This window comes from Hypanus sabinus, chromosome 7 (assembly GCF_030144855.1).
Source record: "Hypanus sabinus isolate sHypSab1 chromosome 7, sHypSab1.hap1, whole genome shotgun sequence".
Classification (NCBI taxonomy): Eukaryota; Metazoa; Chordata; class Chondrichthyes; order Myliobatiformes; family Dasyatidae; genus Hypanus; species Hypanus sabinus.
Window position 1 is genome coordinate 106,713,122 of NC_082712.1, and position 24,576 is coordinate 106,737,697.

The window sequence follows — 24,576 nt, forward strand, 5'->3', positions numbered from 1 at the left end:
TGCACATTGGCTACTGCTTAGTGTTCAACACAATCATCTCATCTTAGCTACTATTGTGATGGATATTGGCTTCCTGGGCCAAAGGCCTTTTATTTTTTGCCAGGCTTGGCTTTCTAAACATGGCAGCTGCAACTTGTAAAAATCAAACAGTTGTTAGATAAATTTTCAGCTTCTTTGTTTAGCTTCTGGTTGTAAGAGGGAGCTAGTGTTCAGTTCTTAATGAAAATGGAAAGCAGTAATCAACTTGAAGTTGAAAAAAACAGCTTTGCAAACACGCACTGTTTGTAACACAGGGTGCTATAACACCTGCCTTATTGTTAAAGAAGTCCAGCATAAGACAATGGGTTATTTAATTGTGTGTGTTTTGAAAAAGACAATGCTGGCAAAGTTGTTTAGATCAAGGAAGCTGGCAGACCAGAGAAAGATAATTACTTAGCACATCAATAACTGATCCCTTAATAAATTGGAAGGTTTATTGACTCAGGAAAGTTATCTTCACAGCATTTGTTGCAGATACCTGGGATCTGTGTCTCTAAGGAGACTATAGACCATTTGTGTTAAAATGTAGATGAAAGAATACCATGTGTGTGAAGTCACCCAATGCAAAGAAACTGTATAAATGAAGAGAGCAGTTCAATCTTATTAGGAATGGGGTAAGGAATGTGAATGAAATACAGGGTGAACTAGAGTCCATTCCTCTGCCTTCAAATTTTGCAATGGACAACTAGCTTGTCTGCTTCATTGGTACATCTTACTAACTTATAGGAATTGTACCTGTGCTTTGGTAGTCCTTTGTGTGTTAGAAATGGTTTGTAATTTGAATGTCTTTTATAAGATAGAAATTCTCTGTGAGTTTTAAATGTACTTTAAGAATGTTGTTTGAATTTAAACATGTATCACTGAAAATAAGTTAACCCTTTAAATTATTTTGTTAGCTGGAAGTATCGTTGGTAGGGAGAGAGAAACCACCACTCAAGTAGTCGTATTGGCAGCTAAACTCATTGTGCAGAATAAACAGGTAAGTGAATTAGTCTTTGAAGATTGCATAGTTACAGTAGAACCTCCCTTGAGTGAGAGTACTTATGGCTATTTGTATCGGATCAGGCTTAAGGTATTCATTTCAGTTTAGAACTTTGCGGTCAGCAAATCCATTGCCATCACATTACAACTGAACACTTGATTTCCTCATCAGCATCACTCCATCAGTGAGGATCGGTAACATCTCCTGTTCTCTGGGCAGCAACACAGGTTCACCTCAAGGCTGCTTGCCTAGTCCTTGCTCTACTCTCCATGTACAACTTCGCCATTGACACCACTATTGTTGGATGATTCACAGGTGGTGACGAATCAACTCACCAGAGAGATACAGGCCACTTGGTTGAGTGGTGTTGCATCAACTCTCATTCAGCATCAACAAAACTAAAGAATTGGATGCTGACTTCAGAAATAAGAAGGAGGGTGAGCAAGCACCAGTCCACACTGGGAATATCAGCAGTGGAGAGGGTCAGCTGCTTTAAATTCCTAGGCTTTAACATATCCAAAGACCTGTCCTAGGTCCAACATGTAGATATGATTATAAGAAAAGCACACCAGTATCTTTACTTTCTTGGGAAGTAAAGGAAGTTTGTCATCAAATATTCTAACAAATTTCTACAGTTATAGTGTTGAAAATACCCTAACTAGTTACATCATGTTATGGTATGGCAATTGAATATGCAGCTATAAAACCAGCAGCTGCAGAAAATAATGGATGCAGTCCAATACATCACGGGCTCACCTCTCCCTTTATGATATGCTGTCTCAAGAAGGCAGCATCTATTGTCAAAGATCTCCACCATCCAGTCAATGCTATCTTCATACAGCTGCCATTGGCAAGCAGTACAGAAGCCCCACACCACTAAGTTCAAGAACAGTCATTTCCTTTCAACCATTTGGTTATTGAAACAACTGGCAAAACCCTAATCACTACAGCAACATTATGACTACTGTGGGTCTTGGCCCGAAACGTGGGCTGTACTTTTTTCCATCGATGCTGCCTGGTCTGCTGAATTCCTCAGTGTTCTGTGTGTGTTGCTTTGATTTCCAGCATGTGCTTTTTTTGTTCTAAATACTTTTTTATCATTTTTATCATATTTAATATATATTTTCATGAATTCTGGTTATATGATGCTGGTTATGGGATATTGTTGCAAGTATGTTTTTCATTGCACCTGTGCAATAAACTGAAATTTGAGTTTAACTTGTTCCCTCAGGAATCACTCTAAAAAAACCTCTTGCACTGTCTCTAAGAAATGTACATCCTTCCTGATGCGAGACAACTTTCTGTGTAGGAGGACAGCTGATCCCTGGTGAGATTGGCATTTATAGACTCAGACAGCATAATCAATCAAAGAACCATATTAAAATGCATGTGCACTTTAGCCACTGGTAAAGTCCATGAAGTCCTGAAAATAGCTAATCTTGCTTTGTTACTTAAGTAGCAAAGACCAGCAGGGAGCTGGTGAGCCTGATATCAGTGCTGAGTAAGCTACTGAAGGCGATTTTGAGGGATAGGATCCATCTTTAATCAGCATTTGGATAGACAAGGATTAATTGGGAATATTTCCCAAATAGACCTTTGTGTGTGGGGAATCGTATCTCACAGATCTGTTAGTTTTTTCAAGAGGGAACTAAGGGGATTAATGACGGACATTGTACATGTGGTCTTTAGCAAAGTCTTTGACAGGATCCTGTATGGAAGCTGGTCTGGACGTTAGATCATATGGGATAAGGGAAAGCTGGCTAAGCAAATATGTAATTATTTCAGAGGGTGATGGTGGAAAGATGTTTTGCGGACTGGAGGCTTCTAAGTAGTGGTGTGCCATGAGAACTAGTGTTGGGCCAATGTTGTTTGACATTTGTATAAATGATTTGGATGAAAATATGCAAGGCACAGTTAGTAAATTTGCAGATGACACTGAAATAGGTGCTGTTTAAAACAGTGAAGTAGGCTATGAAAATTACAGAGCATTTTTGAACAGCTGGGGTTTACAAGAGTGTTGCCAGCACTTGAGAACCTGAGGTATAGGGAGCGATTGGGCTGACTAAGACTTTATTCCTTGGAGCGTAGGAGATTGAGAGGTGACCTTATCGAGCACAGAGGTCAGTAGAGGACTTAGGTAGTGAAAATGATTGCAGTCTTTTCCCCAACGAAGAGGGAATAAACTTAAGGTGAGGTGAAAGATTCTAAAGGGACTTGAGCTGCAATATCTTCACACAGTAAGTGCAACAAGCTGCCAGGGGAAGCGACTAAGGCAGGTACAATAACATTTCAAAAGGCTCTTGAACAGTTATATAGATGAGGAAAGGTTTGGAAGCTTTAGAATACAGGCAAATTGGTCTCACGTAGATGGGACCAGATGGGCCAAAAGTCTTGTTTCCATACTCTGTAACTCAGTGATACTATGCAGGACACAGGGTAGGACAACAATGCAGGGCCCATTAGTATAGGGTGGGATAACAGAATCAGGTTAGTTCTGATGAACAGTCTTTGATTTGAAACATTGACTAAGCAAACATATGACTATCCAGTCATTTTTCCAAAACTGCAAAGTCCTGATGAATGTTATATGCACCCCTTCCAATGCAAGCACACCCTTCCATAGTGTGACAATGAGACCTACATACAGTATTCCAGCTGTGCTATAAATACTATATAATAAAATTGTACCATAACTTCTCGATTTGTATATCCTGTTCCTTGGTTAATGAAGGTAAGTATCCAATATCCTTCTTTCACTTTATCTAACTCAGTTCCACCTTTAGGGGTCTTTAAACTTGCACTAAGATCCTTCTATATTCCAATAGTCCCTCTCATCCCAAATCAGAAGCCCTGGGTGAACCAGGAGATTCACAGCTTGTGGAGGGTTAGGTCTGTGGCATTCAAAACCATATTCCAGAACCCTACTAGCAGTCCAGGTACAACCAACAGAAGGCCATCATGAAAGTGAAAGGCAATTCCATGTGAAGTTAGAGATACAATTAGATAAACGGCAGCTATTTGCATGCCATTAAGTCCTATATGGCAAAATCTAAAGTATAATGGCCATGGCTGCTTGGCATCTTTTATGTACGCTTTGAAATGGACAATAAAATTACACCTGTGTGAATTGTCACAGTATCTGGCAGCCCTGAGGCCGACATCAGAACAGTTGCAACACATAGGGTTCCTTTGCAGTACTTGGCTGGGTACTAAAAGCTTGTTTCAACCAATGGAATGGAGTGTTTAAGGACATCTTCAACCTCTCACTGCTGCAGTCAGAGGTTACCAACTGCTTCAAGAGACCATCAATCATACCAGTGCCTAGGAAGAGCAAGGTGAACTGCCTCAATGACTATCGTCTGGCAGCACCCACATATTATTGTAATGAGGTGCTTTGGGAGGCCAGTCAAAGTCAGAATTAACTCCTGCCTGAGCAAGGGCCTGGACCCACTGCAATCGACTAAATGCCACAATGGGTCTACAATGGATGCGATTTCACTGGCTTTCTACTGGACCTGGAGCACCTGGGCAACAGCAATATATAGAGCATGTCAGACTGCTGTTTATCAATTACTGCTCAGCATTCAGCACCATCATCACCTCAGTACTAATCTGCAAGCTTCAAAATTAGGGCCTCTGTAGATCGCTCTGCAACCTGATCACACACCATCTAAAAAGTCACTGATGACACCACTCTTATTGGCAGAATCTCAGATGGTGACAAGGAGGCATAAAGGAGTGACATAGATCAGCTGGTTGAGTGGTGACATAACAACAACCTTGCACTTAATATCAATAAAACCAAGAAATCGATTGTGGATTTCAAGAAGGGGAAGTCACACCATTCCTCAATGATCAGTGGTAGGAAGAGTAAGCAGCTTCAAGTTCCTGGACATCAACATCTGAGAGGATCTACCCTGGGTCCAACATCTGATGCAATTGTGAAGGAGGCATGCCAACAGCTGCACTTCATTAAGAGTTAGTATGTCACCAAAGTCTCTTGCAAACTTCTACAGATGCATGGTGTAGAATATTCTCACTGGTTACATCACCGCCTGGTATGGAGGCTCCAATGCAGAGGAACACAAGAGGCTGCAGAGGGTTGTAGATTCAGCCAGGCCCATCACTGGCACAACCCTTCCACCATTAGGAACATCTTCAAAATGCCATGCCTCAGGAAGCAATCATAAGTAGATTTCAATATCTCATGCAACTGGATCCTCGATTTCCTCACTTGCAGACCCCAGTCAATGCAGATTGACAACTTCTCCACAATCACCACCAGCATAGCTGCACCACAATCTGTGTGCTTAGCCCCCTCCTCTACTCATTTTGTACTTAGGACTGTGAGACTAAGTACAGCTCCAATGCCATATTTAAATTCGCTGATGACACCACTGCTGTTGACTAAATTAAAGATGGTGACAAATCATCACATAGGAGGGAGATTAAAACTGGCTGATTGGTGCCATAACAATAACCTCTCACTCAGGTCAGTAAAACCAGGGAGCTGATTATTGACTACAGGAGGAGGGAACCAGCAGTCCATGAGCCAATCCTCATTGGAGGATCAGAGGAGGAGGGGGTTAGCTGCTTTAAATTCCTCAGGTTATCATTTCAGAGGATCTGTCCTGGTTCCAGCACATACATGCCATTACAGTAAGAGCACAGCAGTGCCTCTGCTTTTATAGAAGTTTTCAAAAATTCAACTTGTCATCGAAAACTTCGACAAGCTTCTACAGATGTGTAGTGGAGAGTATATTGACTGGTTACATCATGACCTAATACGGAGACTCCAAAGTCCTTGAACAGTCCTTGTCCATCACAGGTAAAGCTTTCCCCACAGTGAGGAAATCTACATGGAGGACTGTCACAGGAAAGCAACATCCATCATCAAGGACACCCACCACCCAGACCATGCAATCTTCTCACTGCTGCCATCAGGAAGGAGATACAGGAGCCTCAGAACCCACACCATCAGATTCAGAAACAGTTATTCCCGCACAACCATTAGGCTCTTGTACCAGAAGGAAGAACTTCACTCCACTTCATTCACCCTATCACTGAACTGTTTACTTAACCTATGGACTCACTTTCAAGGACTCTTGATCTCATGTTCTTGATGTTTATTGCTTGCTTGCTTGCTTGCTTGCTTGTTTGTTTGTTTGTTTGTTTGTTTGTTTGTTTGTTTGTTTGTTTGTTTGTTTGTTTATTTATTTATTTATTTATTTATTTATTTATTTATTTATCTATCTATCTATCTATCTATCTATCTATCTATCTATTTATTTATCTATCTATCTATCTATCTATCTATCTATCTATCTATCTATCTATCTATCTATCTATCTATCTATCTATCTATCTATTTATTTATTTATTAATTAATTATTTTGTTTGTTTGTCTTTTGTAGTTTGTTGCCTTTTACACAGTGCCTTTTGTCCACCGTGTGTGCAATTTTTCATTAATTCTGTTGTTTCATTGTGAATGTCCACAAGAAAATGAATCTCAAGTTTGTATATGGTGTACTTTGATAATACATTTACTTTGAACTTTGACAATTAAGGACCCTCACCATCTGGGACATAGAACATTGCTACCATCAGAAAGGAGGCACAGGACCCTGAGAACCCACACACAACATTTTAGGAACAGCTTCTTCCCCTCTGCCATCAGATTTCTGAATGGTCCATGAGCACTGCCTCACTATCCCTTTTTGACATTATTTGTTTATTTATAACTTTTTGTAATTTTTCTTTCTAGCTCTGTCCTACTGCTACAAACCTACAAATTCCACTACATTGATAATGTTTCTGATTCTGTATATGTTCCAGCCTTTTTACTCTCCTAAAGTACATCACTTCCCAATTAGCAAATTTATTTTCTTATAAATAATTTCATCTTTCATTGTCCTGTCATTCTTACCAACTAATCAATAACCAGTTCACTGTTGATATCATTATTCATACCTCTTACATACACATTCAGATCCCTGATTGATATAATGAACAGCAGAGTCCCAGCACCAATGTGTGTGATACACAACGGGCTACAGAAAAAAGCCTTCCCCATCATCCTCCAACTTTTATTAACAAATCAATTTTATATCCAATTTGCCAACTTGCCCTGGATCTCATGGCCTGTAACCTTTCAGAATAGTTTTCCACGTGGACTTTTCCAAAGGAGTTAACCAAATCCATGTCAACTATATCAATCTCACTGCACTCATCAAAACTGTTAGCTCTGTGAAAAATAGAATCAAAATGGTCAGACATAATCTCTCTCTGGCAAAGCCATGCTATTATTGTTTGCTCTCTCCCTTTCAAGTATGGGTTGACCCTGTCCCTTGGAATTTTTCACAATAATTTCCTGATGTTAGATGCACGAGTCTGAAATTATTTGACTTATCCCAGCTGCCCTTCCTGAATAATGGTAGTACAAAAAGAGAGAAAATCAGAAGTAGTAAGGTAACGTTCATGGGTCAGTTCATTGCCTGTTCAGAAATCTGATGGCAGAGGGGAAAAAGCTCTTCATAGAACATTGAGTGTGTGTCTTTAGGCTCCTGTTCCTCCTCCCTGATGGTAGCAATGAGAAAAGGGCACCTGAGACACAATACCTATTTTTAATTCAACATGATCCAAAATGTCGCTGTTCCCACCTCCTTGAATTCCAAAACTACAATGTTCCTCTCCCTAGTCTATACTGATGAGAAGTAGTCATGTAGGACCTCACCCACATCTGAACAGATTGTATATTCAGGCCCCACTCTTTCCCCGATTACCCAATTGATTTCAAATTTCACGAAATGATCAGGATGTTCCTCAACCTTGTCCACAAGAGGTATTCCACCTGCCCCATGCTTGTTTTTTATTTAATCCTCTAACTCCCTCAACATCAAGGGTTCCTTAGACTTGTTCCCTTTATACTTTGATCTTCATGTTGGCGCTGAACTCCCAGTATTTTCATTTTGAATGCTTCCCGCATCCTCAGTAGATCTACCTGCAGCTCACTCACTCACTCTCCTTTGCCAGATCCTCTCTCTTGACATTGAAAGCTGCCTTTCCCAATTAGGACCTAATTTCTGTATTATCCTTATACTGTTTCATAACTACGTACATCAAAATCAACAGAATTATCCAAAACACTGACACTCTCTCCAGTTCCCCTGTTACATTCCCAAAGATTAGGGGATTGCCCCTTCCTCTGGTCGATGATCAAAAACTCTCCAGCATACACTCCTAAAGAGTCTATCCCTCCAAAACCTTTCCCAATAACATCATCTCCATTAATATTGGGAAGTTCAAATTCCATAGAACTATAACCTTATTATTCCTACAGCTGTCTGTGGTTTATCTACATGGGACACACCAGTATAAGGCAGGACATCATTTGCAGTGTTTTCCTGCTCTATACTATTTTTCTACCTGTAGCATTGTCCTGTCCTGTACTATTGCCCTGTTCTGTACCGTTTCCTGCCACATACCATTGTCTTATCCCGTACTGTTCTCCTATCGAATACTGTTGTCCTGTCCTGTTGCCCTGTCCAATACGGTTGTCCTATCCAATACTGATGTCCTGTCCGATACTGTTATCCTATCCAATACAGTTGTCCTGTCCAATGCCGTTGTCCTGTCCAATACTGTTGTCCTGTCCAATATTGATGTCATGTCCAGTACTGTTGTCCTATCCAGTACTGCTGTCCTGTCCAATACCGTTGTCCTGTCCAATATGGTTGCCTTGTCCTGTACTGTTGCCCTGTCCTGTACCGTTGTCCTGTCCCATAGTGTTGTCCTGTCCTGTCCTGTCCCATTGTCATGTCCTGTGAGGATCTCCTGCCCTGTAATATTCTCCTACACCTGTCCTATAATGTATACCTGATGTGTATTCTTGTCCTGCCCTATGGCAATGACCTGTCCTGTAATGTTGGGCAACAAAGGACTTTATTCCATGGAAAATAAGAAACCATTGTGCTTCCTTAGAGAGGTGGATAAAATCACGAAAGGTACAGAAAAGGTTTTTATCCCAGGGAAGAGGAAACTAAAAATCAGAGGGCATAGGTATTAGGTAAGAGATGAAAGATTTAAATGGGACCACAGTGGCAAGAGTGGGTGTGTTTTTCTGTTATGAGTTGCCTGGGAAAGTGGTTGAGGCAGGTGCAGAAACATTTGAAAGACATTCCGATATGAACATACTGTTTACTGGAAAGCTTTACTTGATTATGGGCCCATCACAGGCAAATGGAATTAACTTAGTGGTCACCACATTTGGAGTGGAAAAGTTGGTCCAAAGGGCCTGTTCTTATCCTGTATTACTAAAGAACAAAGTGGACATCTATGTATGGAGCACGAGGAGATGGGCATGTTCCACCATGAATACTTATCATCTGTTTTCACAGTGGAGAAAGAGATGAAGTTCAGAACCTGAGATAGTTGAATGGGATGTCATAGGAATGAACAGCATTACATCTGAAGAGGTACCAGAAGGCAGATAAATTTCCAGGCACTGATCATGTACATCAAAGAACTCTGCAGGAAGCTAGAGAAGAAATTGTGGGAGTTCTGGCTGAGATATTAGCATCATTATTAGTGAAGTACTGGAAGACTGGAGGGTGGCAGATGTTGAGCCTTTATTTAAGAAGCTCTGCAAAGAAAATCCTGAGAACCATAAACCATAAATAAGGTGTGTTGTGGGTAAATTACTGGAACAATTCTGAGGGGTACATTACACTAGCACTTGGAAAGACAAGGTTGATCAGGGCTAATCAGCATGACTTTGTGCGTAGGAGATCAAGTCTCATGAATTGAATCGAGTTTTTGAAGAAGTAACCAGAAAGGTCAATAAGGCAGGGCAATGCACCTAGTCAAGTCGGCAAGGCCTGGTTAAGGTTCTGCATGGGAAGTTAGATCTCATGGGGTCCAGAGAGAGATACTAATTGGCTTTATTCAGCAGCACAGTCACACCCGAAACAGCAGAGTTATGGAAGTGAGAGATTTAGAAATGGAGCGTTCGTGGAATTTTGGCCTTTTTTAGCAACACGGTTGTGATTTATTAACAAGGGCAAATAAAAATATTGCAGGGACAAGCAGAGTGGCTACTGTGTAGGTGGTGCAGAGTTAGAGCAAAGAGACTTTGGCTCATTGGACTTTGGCAAGAACAGGCTTGGGTGAGGTACAGTAAGTATCTGGTGAGCTGCTTCTTCATTCTTCATACTGAGAACAGCTCTGGGGACTGCATTGAGTTCATTGAGTGAGATATGGGAATTCTGAGAGACCTCCAGCCTCCTGGATAACCACATCTGCACCAGGTACACCAAGCTGTAGTTCCTCAGAGAATGTGGTAAGGATCTGGAGCTCCAGCTTGATGACATTGGCTCATAGGGGAAACTGAGGAGATGATAGACAGGCACGAGGAAATCTGCAGATGCTGGAAATTCAAGCAACACACACAAAATGCTGGTGGAACACAGCAGTCCAGGCAGCATCTACAGGGAGAAGCACTGTCGACAGATGATAGACAGGAGCTACAGGGAGGTATTCACTCCCAAGTTGCAGGAGGCAGGTAAATGGGTGACTGTCAGGAGAGGGAAAGGAAATGGCAGCCAGCACAGAGTACCCCTGTGGCTTTCCCCTCAATAAAATGAGTGACATTTTGGATGCTGTTCAGGAGGAAGGAACCTCTGAGATGGAGCCACAGTGACTGGATCTCTGGTGCTGTGGCTGAGAAAGGCAGGGGGAAGAAGAGGAGTGCAGTAGTGATCAGGGATTCCATAGTTAGAGTAGTAGACTTGAGGTTCTGTGGATCCAGTAGAGCAGGCGTTTCCAGCTTTTTTTTATGCCAATGAGCCTTACCATTAACTGAGGGGTCCATGCAATAGAGACACTTGGATGCTGTGTTGCATGACCCTCCCAGGTGTCAGGGTCAGAAATGTCTCGGATCGGGTCCATGACCTTCCAAAGGGGGAATGTGAGCAGCCAGAAGTCTTGGTACATATTGGTACCAATGATGTAGGTAGGTGAAACGAAAAGGTCCTGAAGGGAGAATATAGGGAGTTAGGTAGAAAGCTGAAAAGCAGTACCTCAAGGGTAGTGATCACTGGATGCCAGCTGTACCACGTAATAGAGAGGGTAAGAATAGGATGATTTGGCAGAATCATGTGTGGCTGAGAAACTGATGTATGTCTTCAGATTTCTGGAACATTGGGATCTCTTCTGAGGAAGGTATGGGTTACACCTGAACCTGAGGGGTTATTGGCCGCGTTGCCAGAGCTGTTGGGGAGGGTTTACAATAACTTGGCAGAGGGGTAGTGCTGAGGGTCAAGCTGTTGGTTTACAGGCTGAGGCAGTGTGTACTGAGACTGTCAACAACGACAAGCTGCTGACGGAGCATAACTGCAGTCAGTGGGATGAGTTGTGGTGTAAAAGGGAGACAAAATTGAGAAGAATGATGGATACAGGACTGAAGGTGTTAAGTTTTTAAATGCACACAGTATACAGAATAAGGTAGATGATCTTGTAGTGCAGTTAGAGATTATCTGGTATGACATTGTGGGCATCACTGAGTCGTGGCTGAAAGAAGATTATAGTTAACATCCAAGGACACACATTGTATCAAAAGAACAGGCAAGTAGGTGGAGGGGGTGGGTTGGCTCTGCTGGTAAAAAATGAAATCAAAGAGGTGGCATAGGATTTGAAAATGTAGTATCCTTGTGAGTAGAGTTAAGAAGTGTTAGTGTAAAAAGACCCTGACGGGAGTTATATACAAACCTCTGAACAGGAGTCAGGATGTGGGCTACAAATTACAACGGGATTTAGAAAGGGCCTGTCAAAAGGACAATGTTACAATAGTCATGGGGGATTTCGATATGCTATTAGATTTGGAAAGCCATGCTGGTGCAGGATCTCAAGAGAATAATTTGTAGAATGCCTACAAGATGTCTTTTTAGAGCAGCTTGTGACTGAGCCCACTAGGGGATCAGCTATTATAGACTGGGTGTTAAAAATAAACCAGGATTGATGAGGAAGCTTAAGATAAAGGAACACTTAGGAGTCAGAGATCATATCATGATAAAATTTACCCTGCAATTTGAAAGGAAAAATCTAAAATCAGATGCATCAGTGTTACAGTGGAGTAAAGGGAATAACAGAGGCATGAGAGAGGAGCTGGCGAAAGGGGACACTAGCAAGGATGTAGGCAGACGAACAACGGCTGCAGTTTCTGGGAGCAATTTGAAAGGCGCACGATAGATACGTCCCAAAGAAGAAATATTCTGAAGGCAGGATGGCACAATTGCAGCTAACAAGAGAATTCAAAGCCAATAAAAAAGCCAAAAAGAGGGCATACAATAGAGCAAAAATTAGTGGGAAGTTAGAGGATTGGTAAACTTTTAAAAACCAGTAGAAGACAACTGAAAAAGCCATATGGGGAGAACAGATGAAATATGAAGGTAAGCTAGCCAATAATATCAAAGAGGATACCAAAAGAATTTTCAGATATATAGAGGTGAGATTAGATATTGGTGTGCTGGAAAATCATATGGAGATGTAGTAATGGGGGACAAAGAAATGGTAGACAAGCTGAATAAGTAATTTTCATTAGCCTTCGCTGTGGAAGACACCGGAAGTATGCCGGAACCTCGAGAGAGCGTAGGGGGCAGAAGTGTGTGAAGTTGCTATTAGTAGGGAGAAAGTCATAGGAAACAGAAAGGTCCGAAGGTAGGTAAATCACCAGATAGTGATACACCCCACAATTCTGAAAGAGGTGGCTGAAGAGATTGTGGAGGCATTAATAGTGATCTTTCAAGAATCACTAGATTCTGGTATGGTTCCTGAAGACTGGAAAATTGTAACTGTCACTGCACTCTTCAAGAACGGACAGAGGCAGAAGAAAGGAATTTATAGGCCTGTTACTCTGACCTCAGTGGTTGAGAAGATGTTAGAGTCAATCGTTAAGGGTTAAGTTTCAGGCCCATGATAAAATAGGCCAAAGTCAGCATGGTTTCCTTAAGGGAAAATCTTGCCTCACAAATCTGTTGGAATTCATTGAAGAAATAACAAGCAGGATAGACAAAGAGTAAGTGATGTTGTTTACTTAGATTTTCAGAAGACAAGGTGCCACACATGAGGCTGCTTAACATGGTAAGAGCCAATGGTATTACAGGAAAGACACTAGCAAGAATAGAGGAGTGGCTGATTGGCAGAAGGCAAAGAGTGGGAATAAAGGAAACCTTTTCTAGTTGGCTGCCAATAACTAGTGCTGTTCCATAGGGGTTGGTGTTGGGCCCGCTTCTTTTCACATTATGTCAGTGATTTGGATGATGGAATTGAAGGCTTTCTGTCCTAGTATGTGGAAAATACGAAGACAGGTGGAAGGACGGGTGGTTTTGAGGAAGCCAGGAGTGGGGGGTGGGGGGGGGACTGCAGAAGGACTTAGACAGATTAGGAGAATGGGCAAAGAAGTGGCAGATGGAGTACAATGTTGGGAAGCATATTGTCATCCACTTTGGTAGAAAGAATAAAAACATAGACTCTTTCCTGAATGGGAAGAAATTTCAAAACTCTCAGGTGCAGGATTCCCTAAAAGTTCATTTGCTGGTTGAGTCTGTGGTGAGGAAGGAAAATGCAATGTTAGCATTCATTCCTAGAGGACTAGAATATAAAAGCAAGGATGTAATGCTAAGGTTTTATAAGGCACTGATGAGTCTTCATGGAGTATTGTGAGTAGTTTTGGGTCTGGCATTGCAGAGGTTTCAGAGGAGGTTCATGAGAATGATTCTGGGAATGAATAGCTTATCATATTAGGAGCATTTGATAGCTTTGGGCCTTTACTCGCTGGAATTTATAAGAATGAGGGGGGATCTCATTGAAACCTTTCAAATATTGAAAGGCTTTGATAGAGTGGATGTGGAGAGCATGTTTCCTATGGTAGGAGAGTCTAGGACTAGAGGACACAGCCTCAGAATGGAGAGATGTCCATTCAGAACAAAGATGAGGAAGGGTTTCTTTTGCCAGAGGGTAGTGAGTCTGGGGAATTTGTTACCATAGGTCACAATGGAGGCCAGGTCACTGTCTACTTAATGCAGAGGTTGATAGGTTCTTGATTAGTCATGGCATGAAAGGTTATTGGGAGAAGACAGGAAAACAGGGTTGAGAGGGAAATGGGTCAGCCATGATGAAATGATGGAGCCGACTCAAAAAGCCAAATGGCCTAATTCTGTTCCTATGCCTTCTAATCTTATGAAAACACAATTAGCTTGATGGTAGGAAACTGGGGTTGATGGTAAAAGGTTGTTTGATGAACTGGAGGCCCATGACTAGTGGTGTTCCCCTGAATAGTGCTAGATTAGACCCATTGTCGTCTGTCATCTATATCAATAATTTGGATGAGAATGTAGAAGACATGGTAAATAAATCTGCAGATGACATTAAGGTGGTGACAATCATAGACAGCGAAGACGATTATCAAGATATTCAGTAGGGTCTTGATCAGATGGGGAAGTAGGCTGCAGAATGGCAAATAGAGTTTAATTCAGAAATGTGAGGTGTTGCATTTTGGTAAAGCAAATCAGAATAGGACATTCACAGTGAACAGTAGGACCCTGGGAAGTGTTGTAGAACAGAGGGACCTAGGATTGTAGGTACATACTTCACTGAAAGTAGCATCACAGGTAGACAGAGTAATGAGGAAGGCTGTTAGCACACTAGCCCTCATCAGTCAGGACACTTAATACAGAAGTTGGGGATGTTATGTTCCAGTTGTATTCCAGTTCCATTGGTGAGGAGCATCACTCTAGGCTCCCAAAAATTTTACACTCCCTGTAACATTAAACTCTCTATAACTTTACCCTCCCTATAATGTTACTATCCCAATGTTCACATCCCCATTAATGCTGCCTTCTCCTAACAAGCTATTTTCCATATTATGTTGTCCCCTTCTGTAATATTCCCCTCATCATGCTGATACTCTCCTTGCAATGTTACCCTTCCTATAATATTAGTATCCCTATAACGTTCTCCTCCTCAATATTACCCTCCCCATATCGTTACTCTCCCTATAGTCACCTTCCATATAATTATCCTTCCTATAATATTCAACTCCCCATATTATTCTCTATGATGTTTCCCTTCAATTAATGTTACCCCTTCTATAAAGTCACCCTCACTATGTTTCCCTGTCATATAATTTTACCCTCCCTATGTCACTCTGCTCTGTACTCTTAACGCAGAGAACCCCTGTGGCCATTCCCCTCAATAATAAGTATACCGTTTTGGATACTGTTGCAGGGGATGACCTCTCAGGGGAATGCCACAGAGACCGGGTTACTGGCACTGAACATGGGTCCGTGATGCAGAAGGGAAAGAGGGAGAAGAGGGGAGTGGAAGTGATAGAGGACTCAAAAGTCAGGGGAACAGACAGGAGATTCTGTGGATGTGAACAGGCCACTTGAAAGGTCCAGGGTCAGGGATCTTGGATCGCATCCACAACATTTTGGAGAGAGATGGAGATGTCTTGCTACATATTGATACCAATGACATAGGAAGAAGGTACTCAAAAAGCTGAAAGACCTAAGGGTATATGTCACCCAGACCAGGTGAACTGTACCCTACGGTTTTGAAAGAGGTAGCGGTAATGATCTTTCAGACATCCTTGGATTCTGGCATTTTGGCATGGTGCTAGAGGATTGGAAAATTGCAAATGTCACTCCACTGTCTAAGAAAAAAGGAAGGCAGTAGAAAGGAAATTTTATGCCAGTTAGCCTTACCTCAGTGATTGGGAAAACGTTAGATTCAATTGTTAAGGATGATATGATGGAGTACTTGGAGACACAGGACAAGATTGGACAAAGTCAGCATGGTTTCCCTTAGGGAAAATTTTGCCTGATGAACCTGTTGGAATTCTTTAAGGAGATTACATGATAAAGGGGATGTAGTAGATGTTGTAAATTTGGACTTTCAGAAGGCCTTTGACAAGGTGAGGCCTCACCTTGAGTATTGTGAACAGTTTTGGGCTCCTCATCTAAGAAAAGATGTGCTGGCATTGGAGAGGGTTCGGTGGAGGTTCACAAGGATGATTCCAGGAATGAAACGGTTATCATACGAGGAACGTTTGATGGTTCTGGATCGGTACTCACTGGAATTTAGATGGATGAGGGGGGTATCTCATTGAAACCTTACGAATGTTGTAAGGCCTAGGCAGAGTAGATGTAGAAAGGATGTTTCCCATGGTGGGGGAGGCGAGGACAAGATTGTACAGCCTCAGGATAGAGGGGTGTACATTTAAAGCAGAGCTGCAGAGAAATTCCATTAGCCAGAGGGTGGTGAATTTGTGGAATTTATTACCACAGGCAGCTGTGGAGGCCAGGTCGATGGGTGTATTTAAGGCAGAGGTTGATAGGTTCTTGACTGGATGCAGCATCAAAGGTTATGGGGAAAAGTGCGGGGAGTGGGTCTGAGGAGGGGACAAAAGATCAGCCATGATTGAATGGCGGAGCAGATTCAATGGGCCAAATGGCCTGATTCTACTCCTATGTCTCAAGGTCCAATTTGGTTGCAATTTCACATTTACATCACTAGTTGTGTCCTTTATTTTAATCTTGACTTCTAATGTAATCCTTTTATTGCTATCCAGTCCTAGTTCTGACCTGGTGAAACCGTTGTCCAGTACTCTCGTTCTCTGATTTATACCTATACTTCTGCTTATTCTATACTGTCCCATCATTGTATTGTTCTCATGTAGTCTTGCATTCCACCATTATTCCTTCTCCAGAGCCTCCACACAATCAGCCAGTTTATCCTGTTGTTCTGTGACATACTGTTATCCTGTCATCCTTTCTCTCATTTTGTTGGTATTCTCCCGTCTCATGTTAAGGTTCTGCTGGTATTCTCCTGTCAACTGTTAAGGTTCTGTTCTGCTCTGTGCGGCAATCTAGTCATGATTGTTATTTACTGCCCTGAATTCTTTTCCTGCTCTGTTCGGTCTCAAGAGTCTGTATCGTAATGCCCTAGAATACTATACTGTCTCATTGGTCCTGTCCATTGAGCAATATTGTGATTCTTTTCTGTACCATCTTTTTACTGATACCTTGCATCAAATGGTACTGAGAAAAAAAATTACCACTGTCTTGTTCTGACCTCAGTTTCACTTCAGTTCACCTCTGCACTAAGTCTTCAGTATCACATTCAATAAATTGCCGTGTGTGTTGGTAAATCAGGAGGTTAATAGGAATGTACATAAAATGGATTTCAGAAAAATTAGTAGGGGTGGGATTGTCTTGCGATCTGACATAGACTCGATGGACTGAACTGGCTTCTGGAAATATATCACATTCCCCTATCCTCTATTACCCTGTAATGTGCACTAGCTTATAACTTTGATCAGATGAAATTGATCACACAGGAGGAGGCCACATCCCACTGCGTCTCTTTTGGTCATAAAAGAGTTGCAGTCTGACCTCCCCTCTCATCACTCCAACACATGACTTGGGTCTCTGCCTCTTCCACCTCTCCAGACAATTAATTTCAGACCCTTGGATGCAGGTACATTTTGCAATCTCCCCTTTTAACCTCCCACCAAATATTTCAAGCCTACATGTCCTTCCTATTTAGGAGATGCAGGAGACCACTGCCGAAGGAATCTCGAGGAACAAGCAAACTGCTGGAGGTCCAGTCCAGATGAAGCACCTCGATCTGAAACATCAACTGTCCATTTCCCTCCACGGATGCAGGCTGAACTGCTGAGTTCCTCCACTAGTTTGTTGTTCCTTTTCGCATCTTGTGGTGAATTGGGTGGCATTTTTTTGCTATTTCCTTAGCATTTGTCTGTTTTTTTTTATGAAGACGAATTGCTAGCTTGATGCTCAACCCAGCGTGGATGGAAAGTGTACAAGGAACCAGCTGGATTCGAACCCAAGACCATTTGCCTCAAAGTCTGGTGCTGATGTTACTACACCACCAGCCAGATTTGTTTTTGGTTTACTCCATTGTATATACTCTGAGCCCCTTATAAAAGCCTCGGATAAGTCTCCGCTGCGTAGCTCATCTCCACTGAATACATTAACTCACAATTCTCTGCTCTGAATTTCACTTTCTCACCATTTCTTTTGCACCATCGAATCGTTCCTGCATTTCACAACTTTCCTTTTACTGTCAACACCAACTGGTTTTTGATTTGTCATCATTGTATCAACCCCCCCACTCAAATCATCAGTGCACGAAGCTCAAAATAATGGAGGGTGCTGAGTTCCACGGACATCCGCTGTTAACAACCTTCCAGTCACCGAAGCTCTAACAATGATCATCATCTGCTGACACAAGAGATTCTGCAGATGCTCAAAACCTTGAGCAACACACACAAAATACGGACGGAACTCAGCAGGCCAGGCAGCGTGTAACAGGGAAATAAAGTTGACATTTCAGCCGAGACTTCATTTCTCTCCACAGATGTTGTCAGATGTTGAGTTCCTCCAGTATTTTGTATATGTTACTGTCATCTGCTTCCTGCCACTGCACTGATTTCAGATCTGATTTGCCTCTCATCAGCTTTTACTTGAACAACACTGTCCCATGCAGTATAAAGTTAAAGAAGGAGAAATTGAAGCCAAAGGCTGGCTCTTGGCCCTTCATTCCCGTGCAGCATTCAGAAAGATAGAGAAGAGAAAAGGTCCTTCATACCACGATGTTGTGCCCACTTAAAGGTCAATCTAACCCTTCCCTCCCACAAAGCCCTCTGTTTTTCTTTCATCTGTTTGCCTATCCAAAAGCCTCTTAAATCACACTAATGGAACTACTTCTACTTCTGCCCCAGTATGTTCCATGCACCCACCACACTCTGGGTAAAAAAACCTACTTCTGACACCGCCGGTATACTTCTCTCCTTTCACCTTGAATATATACCCCTCCTACTAGCCATTTCTGCCCTTGGTAAAAGGAGCTGGATGTCCACTCTATCTATGACTTATCATCTTATGTGTCATCTTATCTGTCAAGTCATCTTTCATCCTCATTTGCTCCAAAGCCCTAAATCCCTCAAGTTTTCCTCATGCTCTAGCAGCATCCTGGTAAATCTCCTGTGCTCCCTCTAAAGATTCCACATCCTTCCTATAATGTGGCAACAGGATCTCCAAGTGTGGTCTAACCAGAGGTTTATAGAGCTGCAAGCTTACCTCATGGCTCATGAACTCAGTCCCCTGAGTACTGGAGGCCAATGCACCGTGGCTAATCTTTTACCTCAGATTCACTTTCCAGAATTAACCTTGATTTCCCCAATATCTAAACATTTATCAATCCCTGTCCTAAGCACTTTGAGTAATGGAGCCTCCATGACCCTCTTGGATTGAGGATTCCAATGGACCTTTAGCTTCTCTGTGAAGGTATTTCTACTCACCTCTGCCCAGTATGACCAACTATTTTGAAGCTGACACCTGGTGATATCATCATCCCCACATCTATTCTGTAAAGCCACAATGAGGACTTTGTAAGTTTCAATAAGATCTTGAGTTATTCTCCTTAGCTTTAATGAATACACACCTCCGCCAGGAGTTAATGCAGAGAAGCTTTGTTGCACTCTCTCTGCTGTTAATGGGAGACCAACCCTCTGCACAATGTTGCTTATTCTCCTGAATCTGATGTTGGATCTGCCTTCCTTGCTAATTTGCTGTCAAACATACTTTCCACAAAGTGTGAAGCATTATAATGGCATGTATGGGTAAGTACACAGAACTGTACAGCATATAAACAGGCCACTCGGCCCACCATACTAATACTGACCATTCACACTAATCCCATCTACAGGTCTTACTCTGTAGCCTACAGAGCAGAGATATCACCCAGGGTTTGTGTTACAGGCTTTGCAGGGAAGGAGGCTGAGAGGTTTATAGAACCATGAATGGCATAACATGGTGACAGTTTACTTTCCAGGGTAAGGGAAAGGGAATCTAAAGCAAGAGGGCATGGGTTTGTGAGGGGGAGAGGAGTAAGACTTAAAGGGAAACTTTAAATTCCATGGGGTTGGGGAACTCTCTGGAATAAGTTGCCAGGGGAAGTGTCAGGGAAAGGTATAAATACAATATTTAAAAGGTACTCAGACAAAGTAGGTGGATAGGAAAGGTAGGCAGAAGCCGAAAGGTGCAACTTATTCCGGTGTCTTGGTCTGCATGGATCAGTTGTTTCCGAGCTGCGCTGACTCTAATGCCTGAATTAATCACATGCTTGTGACTGTCTGCCTCTCTTTGCTCTGCTCCACTGGGCTCCAGATTCCAGCAGACCAGAAAGGGTGATTACACTCTTTCTCATACCCTCTTTAAAACTCTTCCTCTTTACCCTCACCCAATGTCCATTTAGTGTTTGTAAATTTAAGGGCAAGGGTTGCCCGAGGCAGACTTTGCGTATAACAATGTTAAGCAGCAGAGTCTTGTTCCCACAACACAGAGAGGAAGGACTACATTTCTATCTCGTCTCTCGCAGCCTCAAAACATCCCAAAGAGGATTGCACTGGAAAGTGGCAGATACCGTGGCCGACCAGGATCCCACACAGAAAAGCAAAGCAGGGTTGTTTCGGAGCGCGAAGGTTTGAGCGATCTCTGTTGCCGCGGCACGCAGGCGATCTCTATCAGCGGAGTCTCGCACTGGAGCAGCGGGATCGCTCAGAGATCCCGAACAGGACGTGGACTCTCAACTACTTATCAGGAAAGTGGGTGCGTGGTCTGTAGAGTCCGGGCCGCTCGGATCTCCCGCTTCACCACTCGCCCTTTCCAATGTCCCGTGTACCCAAGACCGGAGGCTCCTGCTACCAGCCTTGACCACCACATGTCAAAGGGAAACAGTAGTCTGGGGAAGCCACACGGCTTTGGTGAGCTCTCATCTGCTCCGGGGGTGGAAGAGATTAAAATCCCGACTCTTTCCATCGATAAATATCCCCACCTCATTGCTGGTCTCTGCCAGTGTGTGATACCTATCAACTGACACCGGCTCGGCCGAAAGGTTCCACCTCACTTTTGGGGACAATATACAAAACACGCTGAAGGACAGGTGGAGGTTTCAGGCCGGGACTGGAAGGGTATGGGAATGAAGACAATGTGAGAACAGGGACGGTGGGGGGGGGGGGGGGAACAAGCTGCCAGGTGACAGTTGAAGTCAAGTGAGGGGTCAGGTGGGTGGGAGGAGGAGGGGTTGGTGTGAGAAACTGGGAGGTGAAAGGTGGAAGAAGAAGAGGGAATCTGACAGGAAAGGACAAGGGTCGGGGAGAGAGAGAGAAGGAAGAGGGCACCAGAGGCGATGGGCAGATGAGGAAAAGAGGTGAGAGGCGACCCAGAAAGGGTAATGGCAAAAAGAGAAAAGTGCGGAGTAGGTGGTTGAAGAAGAAATTATTGGAAGTTAGAAAAATGATGTTCATGTCATCAGGTCATCTGTGTCTGGGTTTTATGCCAATTTTTTGTGTGTAGTGACGGTTGCAGTAAAACGGTCCAGGCGATCATCTCGCAGCACTAACCCACCCCTGCCCTACAAGTTACTGAGCTCAGCTTCCTACTTAATTCCTCTTTTGAAAGTTACTGTTAGCTCTGTGCACTCGTCTCTTGGCTCGAGGGTCTCAGATTTGTACCTTTAATCGATGGATGGAATAATTTTTCTGTGACTAGTTGGCAGGGAACATTTCCTCCTGGAATTAAGGAGTCACCATATCTTGTCTGCCTTTCTGGGGTGGAAATTGCGTAAATGTTAGTCCACTATCTTGTGGCAAGCAGTTGACATGTTTATAGAACTAGAGCGTCTCTCTCTCTCTCTCTCCCTCTCCCTCGCCCTCTCCCTCTCCCTCTCTCTCTCTCTCTCTCTCTCTCTCTCTCTCCTCTCTCTCTCTCTCTCTCTCTCTCCTCTCTCTCTCTCTCTCTCTCTCTCTCTCTCTCTCTCTCTCTCTCTCTCTCTCTCTCTCTCTCTCTCTCTCTCTCTCTCTCTCCCTGTACCGCCGACCCTGGACACTTTGGTCAACATTTGGTTTGATTAGACATCAGAAATTTCCCCATCCCCATCCTTTAATTGAGTCAAATAGCATTTTCTTCCTGTTGGGAACATTTCCTTCCAGCTTCGCCCTAGAAACGTCCCGTTGTCTCATTCCCCGCCGATTTTCAGAAATCGTCCGGAGTCGGCGGGGAACTCGGCCTCTCTGTCTTTGGTGTGAGAAATTGATAAGAGGAGGGATCACATCCTGGGCCAAACTCACCGCTGTGACTCTCCCCGTCGCTGCTCAGGTAGGTGTAGTACTCAGGCTGTCTGTACACATCGCTGTCATAGGTGACAATTTCCTCGGGGTACTGAAATTGAAAGAAACACACTCACAAACCAGCACCGAGTGAAGGGACAGCTCAGAGCGAGGTCACCATCCCGAGTTAGGTCTGCTTACCGGAGCTACGAGGTAACCTTCCATGGTTCTCCAGGGTCGCAGCACTGGGCGTTGGTTTCGACCGGAACGAGGGATGAATCAGGCCAGTAGAAGCATCCCAAGCGTTTCTCACCCAACCCTGCCTCTCTCCAGACTTTGGTGCGGCTGGAGTGAGTGGGACGAGAATTGGACGCGTCTGACACCGGTCAGCATCGACCGACAGATAAACAGGAACTTTCCGATCGGACTTCTGTCCCTTGACTCCACCCCTGTGCGCAGTCCACGGCCCACACAGTGCCGGCCCAACACAGCACAGTGTTAGTGTTGGGGTGGAGAGGGAATGGAAGGTGGCTTGGGGCAGCACAACTGAAACCCACCAGAGACGGTCAGGAATCCCGGGCGAAGAGGGGTGTTATAACCTTCGCCCCACAAGCCTGCTGGGCAATGGGTAATGGAACTAGAGCTGCCTGAAAAAAAGTTTTGGAGACGGGGGAACTTGCCATCGCACCTTTTACCCGATTACAAAATGTGTGTGGGTGGAGGGTGGGGTGAGGGACGACATCCCTCGGACCAGCCATGCTGTTCCCCGCCCCTTCCCTATCGTTCGGGGAAACCCGCTGCTAACTCGTGCGCGCTAGAAGGAAAACTTGGTCCAGTGCTGACGAGGAGAGGAAATGTTGGCAGTGCTCGGGAGAGAATCGAAACGGCAAGGGTTGGAAATACTCAGCAGGTTAGTCAGCGCCTGTGGAGAGGTGAAACTGTTCACGTTTCTGCTCCATCATTCCTGAGGCAACTGAGACAGTGGGTGCGGTCGCATTCGTAGGAGGATGGGCGGCAAAGGGGTTGGGGGTGGTTACCCATCCCCCCATCGACACAGGGTGCCTCATTGACCGCAGCTGGTTTCAAGCTTCTCTTCACAACACGTTCCCCCTAGTAACTGGTTATTATTGCTGCTAATGTCTATTCATCCAAAACACACTGTCACAACCTCTTCCATTATTCGACTTTTCACGCAGCGTTCCTCTGCTTTTCATTACCCCCCCGTTAATTTTCACACCTATTATTATTCCCTGTTACTCTCTCTGTCTCCCGGCCTTCTTCGTCCCGTTACTTTCCTGGATGTCCCGCCCCGTGTTCGTGCAAAAACACTCAGTTCTGCTGACTGAAATCAGACTCACATTGTCCCTTTCACAACGCTCCTCCCCCATCCCTTACCCAATCTTCCAGTTGGAGTGGCCTTTTACATTCACGGAGTTTTACAACTCTGATGCTATTCTAATTGGAATTATTCTCCACATCTTGAAACCCCATTACTGTAATTATGATAAAAATCCTGGGGTTTGTGTCCCCGATGTAATTATCAGATTCCCTTTCGCCATCAGGCTGCACACTACAACCTTGCTCATACTGTTTCGCTTTGCCGTTCACTTACCCAGGCTGAACGGCCGTTGTTATTAATACCGTATGTTCCTCCGATTTCTAATTGCTGTGGTTTTGCAAAATCGCACTTCCCCACTCATTCTGAGTCTGATCGTGCCGCACTTTTGTCATCATTGTAATCGTATTACTGTACTCCTGACGCTGAAGCCATCTCGACTTCGGTGCTACTTTATTTTTCTACTCACTTGCTGTTAGGACCCGCTGTAATTGTTCGCTGTCTTATCCCCATCTCTGGTTTCAAGTTACCACACAATTTGCCTTGTAACACCTTCCTGTAGTAGTACTCATCCTGTTGCTACAACCCTGTTACTGCCCGCATTTATCATAATGTTATTATCTTTCTGTTAACACATTTTCATATTTTTTCAGATTTTTATTAATCACTCCTATTTTCATAATGGTGTCTCTATGAATTATCTGGTGTTTGAAAACTTATTACTGTAATCATTGCATGAATACAATCTTTTACTTCAATCCTCCAGTGGATGCAATCCAGTTGCGACAATCTTCCTTTATTGCAGTCACCCCCTTGTCATAACTGCAATCCAGCTGTAACAATCCAGATGTTCTGGCAAAAGTCATCATTGTAGTTACACCACTGCAGCCATATTACAAGCTTTCGGTGCGGGTACTGAGGTGTATTTTCTCCTCGCACAATCCTGACCAGCTCCATGAGACTTGAATTTTGAGCTGGAACATGGCAGCCTAGTTTGGCACCACAGCTAATGGCAAGCGGGGCAGGGTGGTG

General features: G+C 43.5%; 1 protein-coding gene across 3 annotated transcripts in view; it reads right to left on the reverse strand.

The window, feature by feature from the left end:
* The window catches only part of LOC132397079 (transcription factor PU.1-like), a 35,637-nt gene extending 12,818 nt beyond the window's left edge, over positions 1-22,819 (reverse strand). Inside the window, exons 1-3 of one of the 3 annotated variants that reach the window (XM_059975340.1) lie at positions 22,410-22,819; positions 22,230-22,320; positions 21,615-21,707 (exon numbers count right to left, since the gene is read on the reverse strand). In XM_059975340.1, the coding sequence (XP_059831323.1) occupies positions 21,615-21,707; positions 22,230-22,320; positions 22,410-22,433 (208 nt within the window). In that variant the 5' untranslated portion in view covers positions 22,434-22,819. The remainder of the gene's footprint in view (positions 1-21,614; positions 21,708-22,229; positions 22,321-22,409) is intronic. The other 2 variants (XM_059975341.1, XM_059975342.1) reach the window with 2 other exon arrangements.
* Between the last annotated feature and the right edge of the window lie 1,757 nt (positions 22,820-24,576).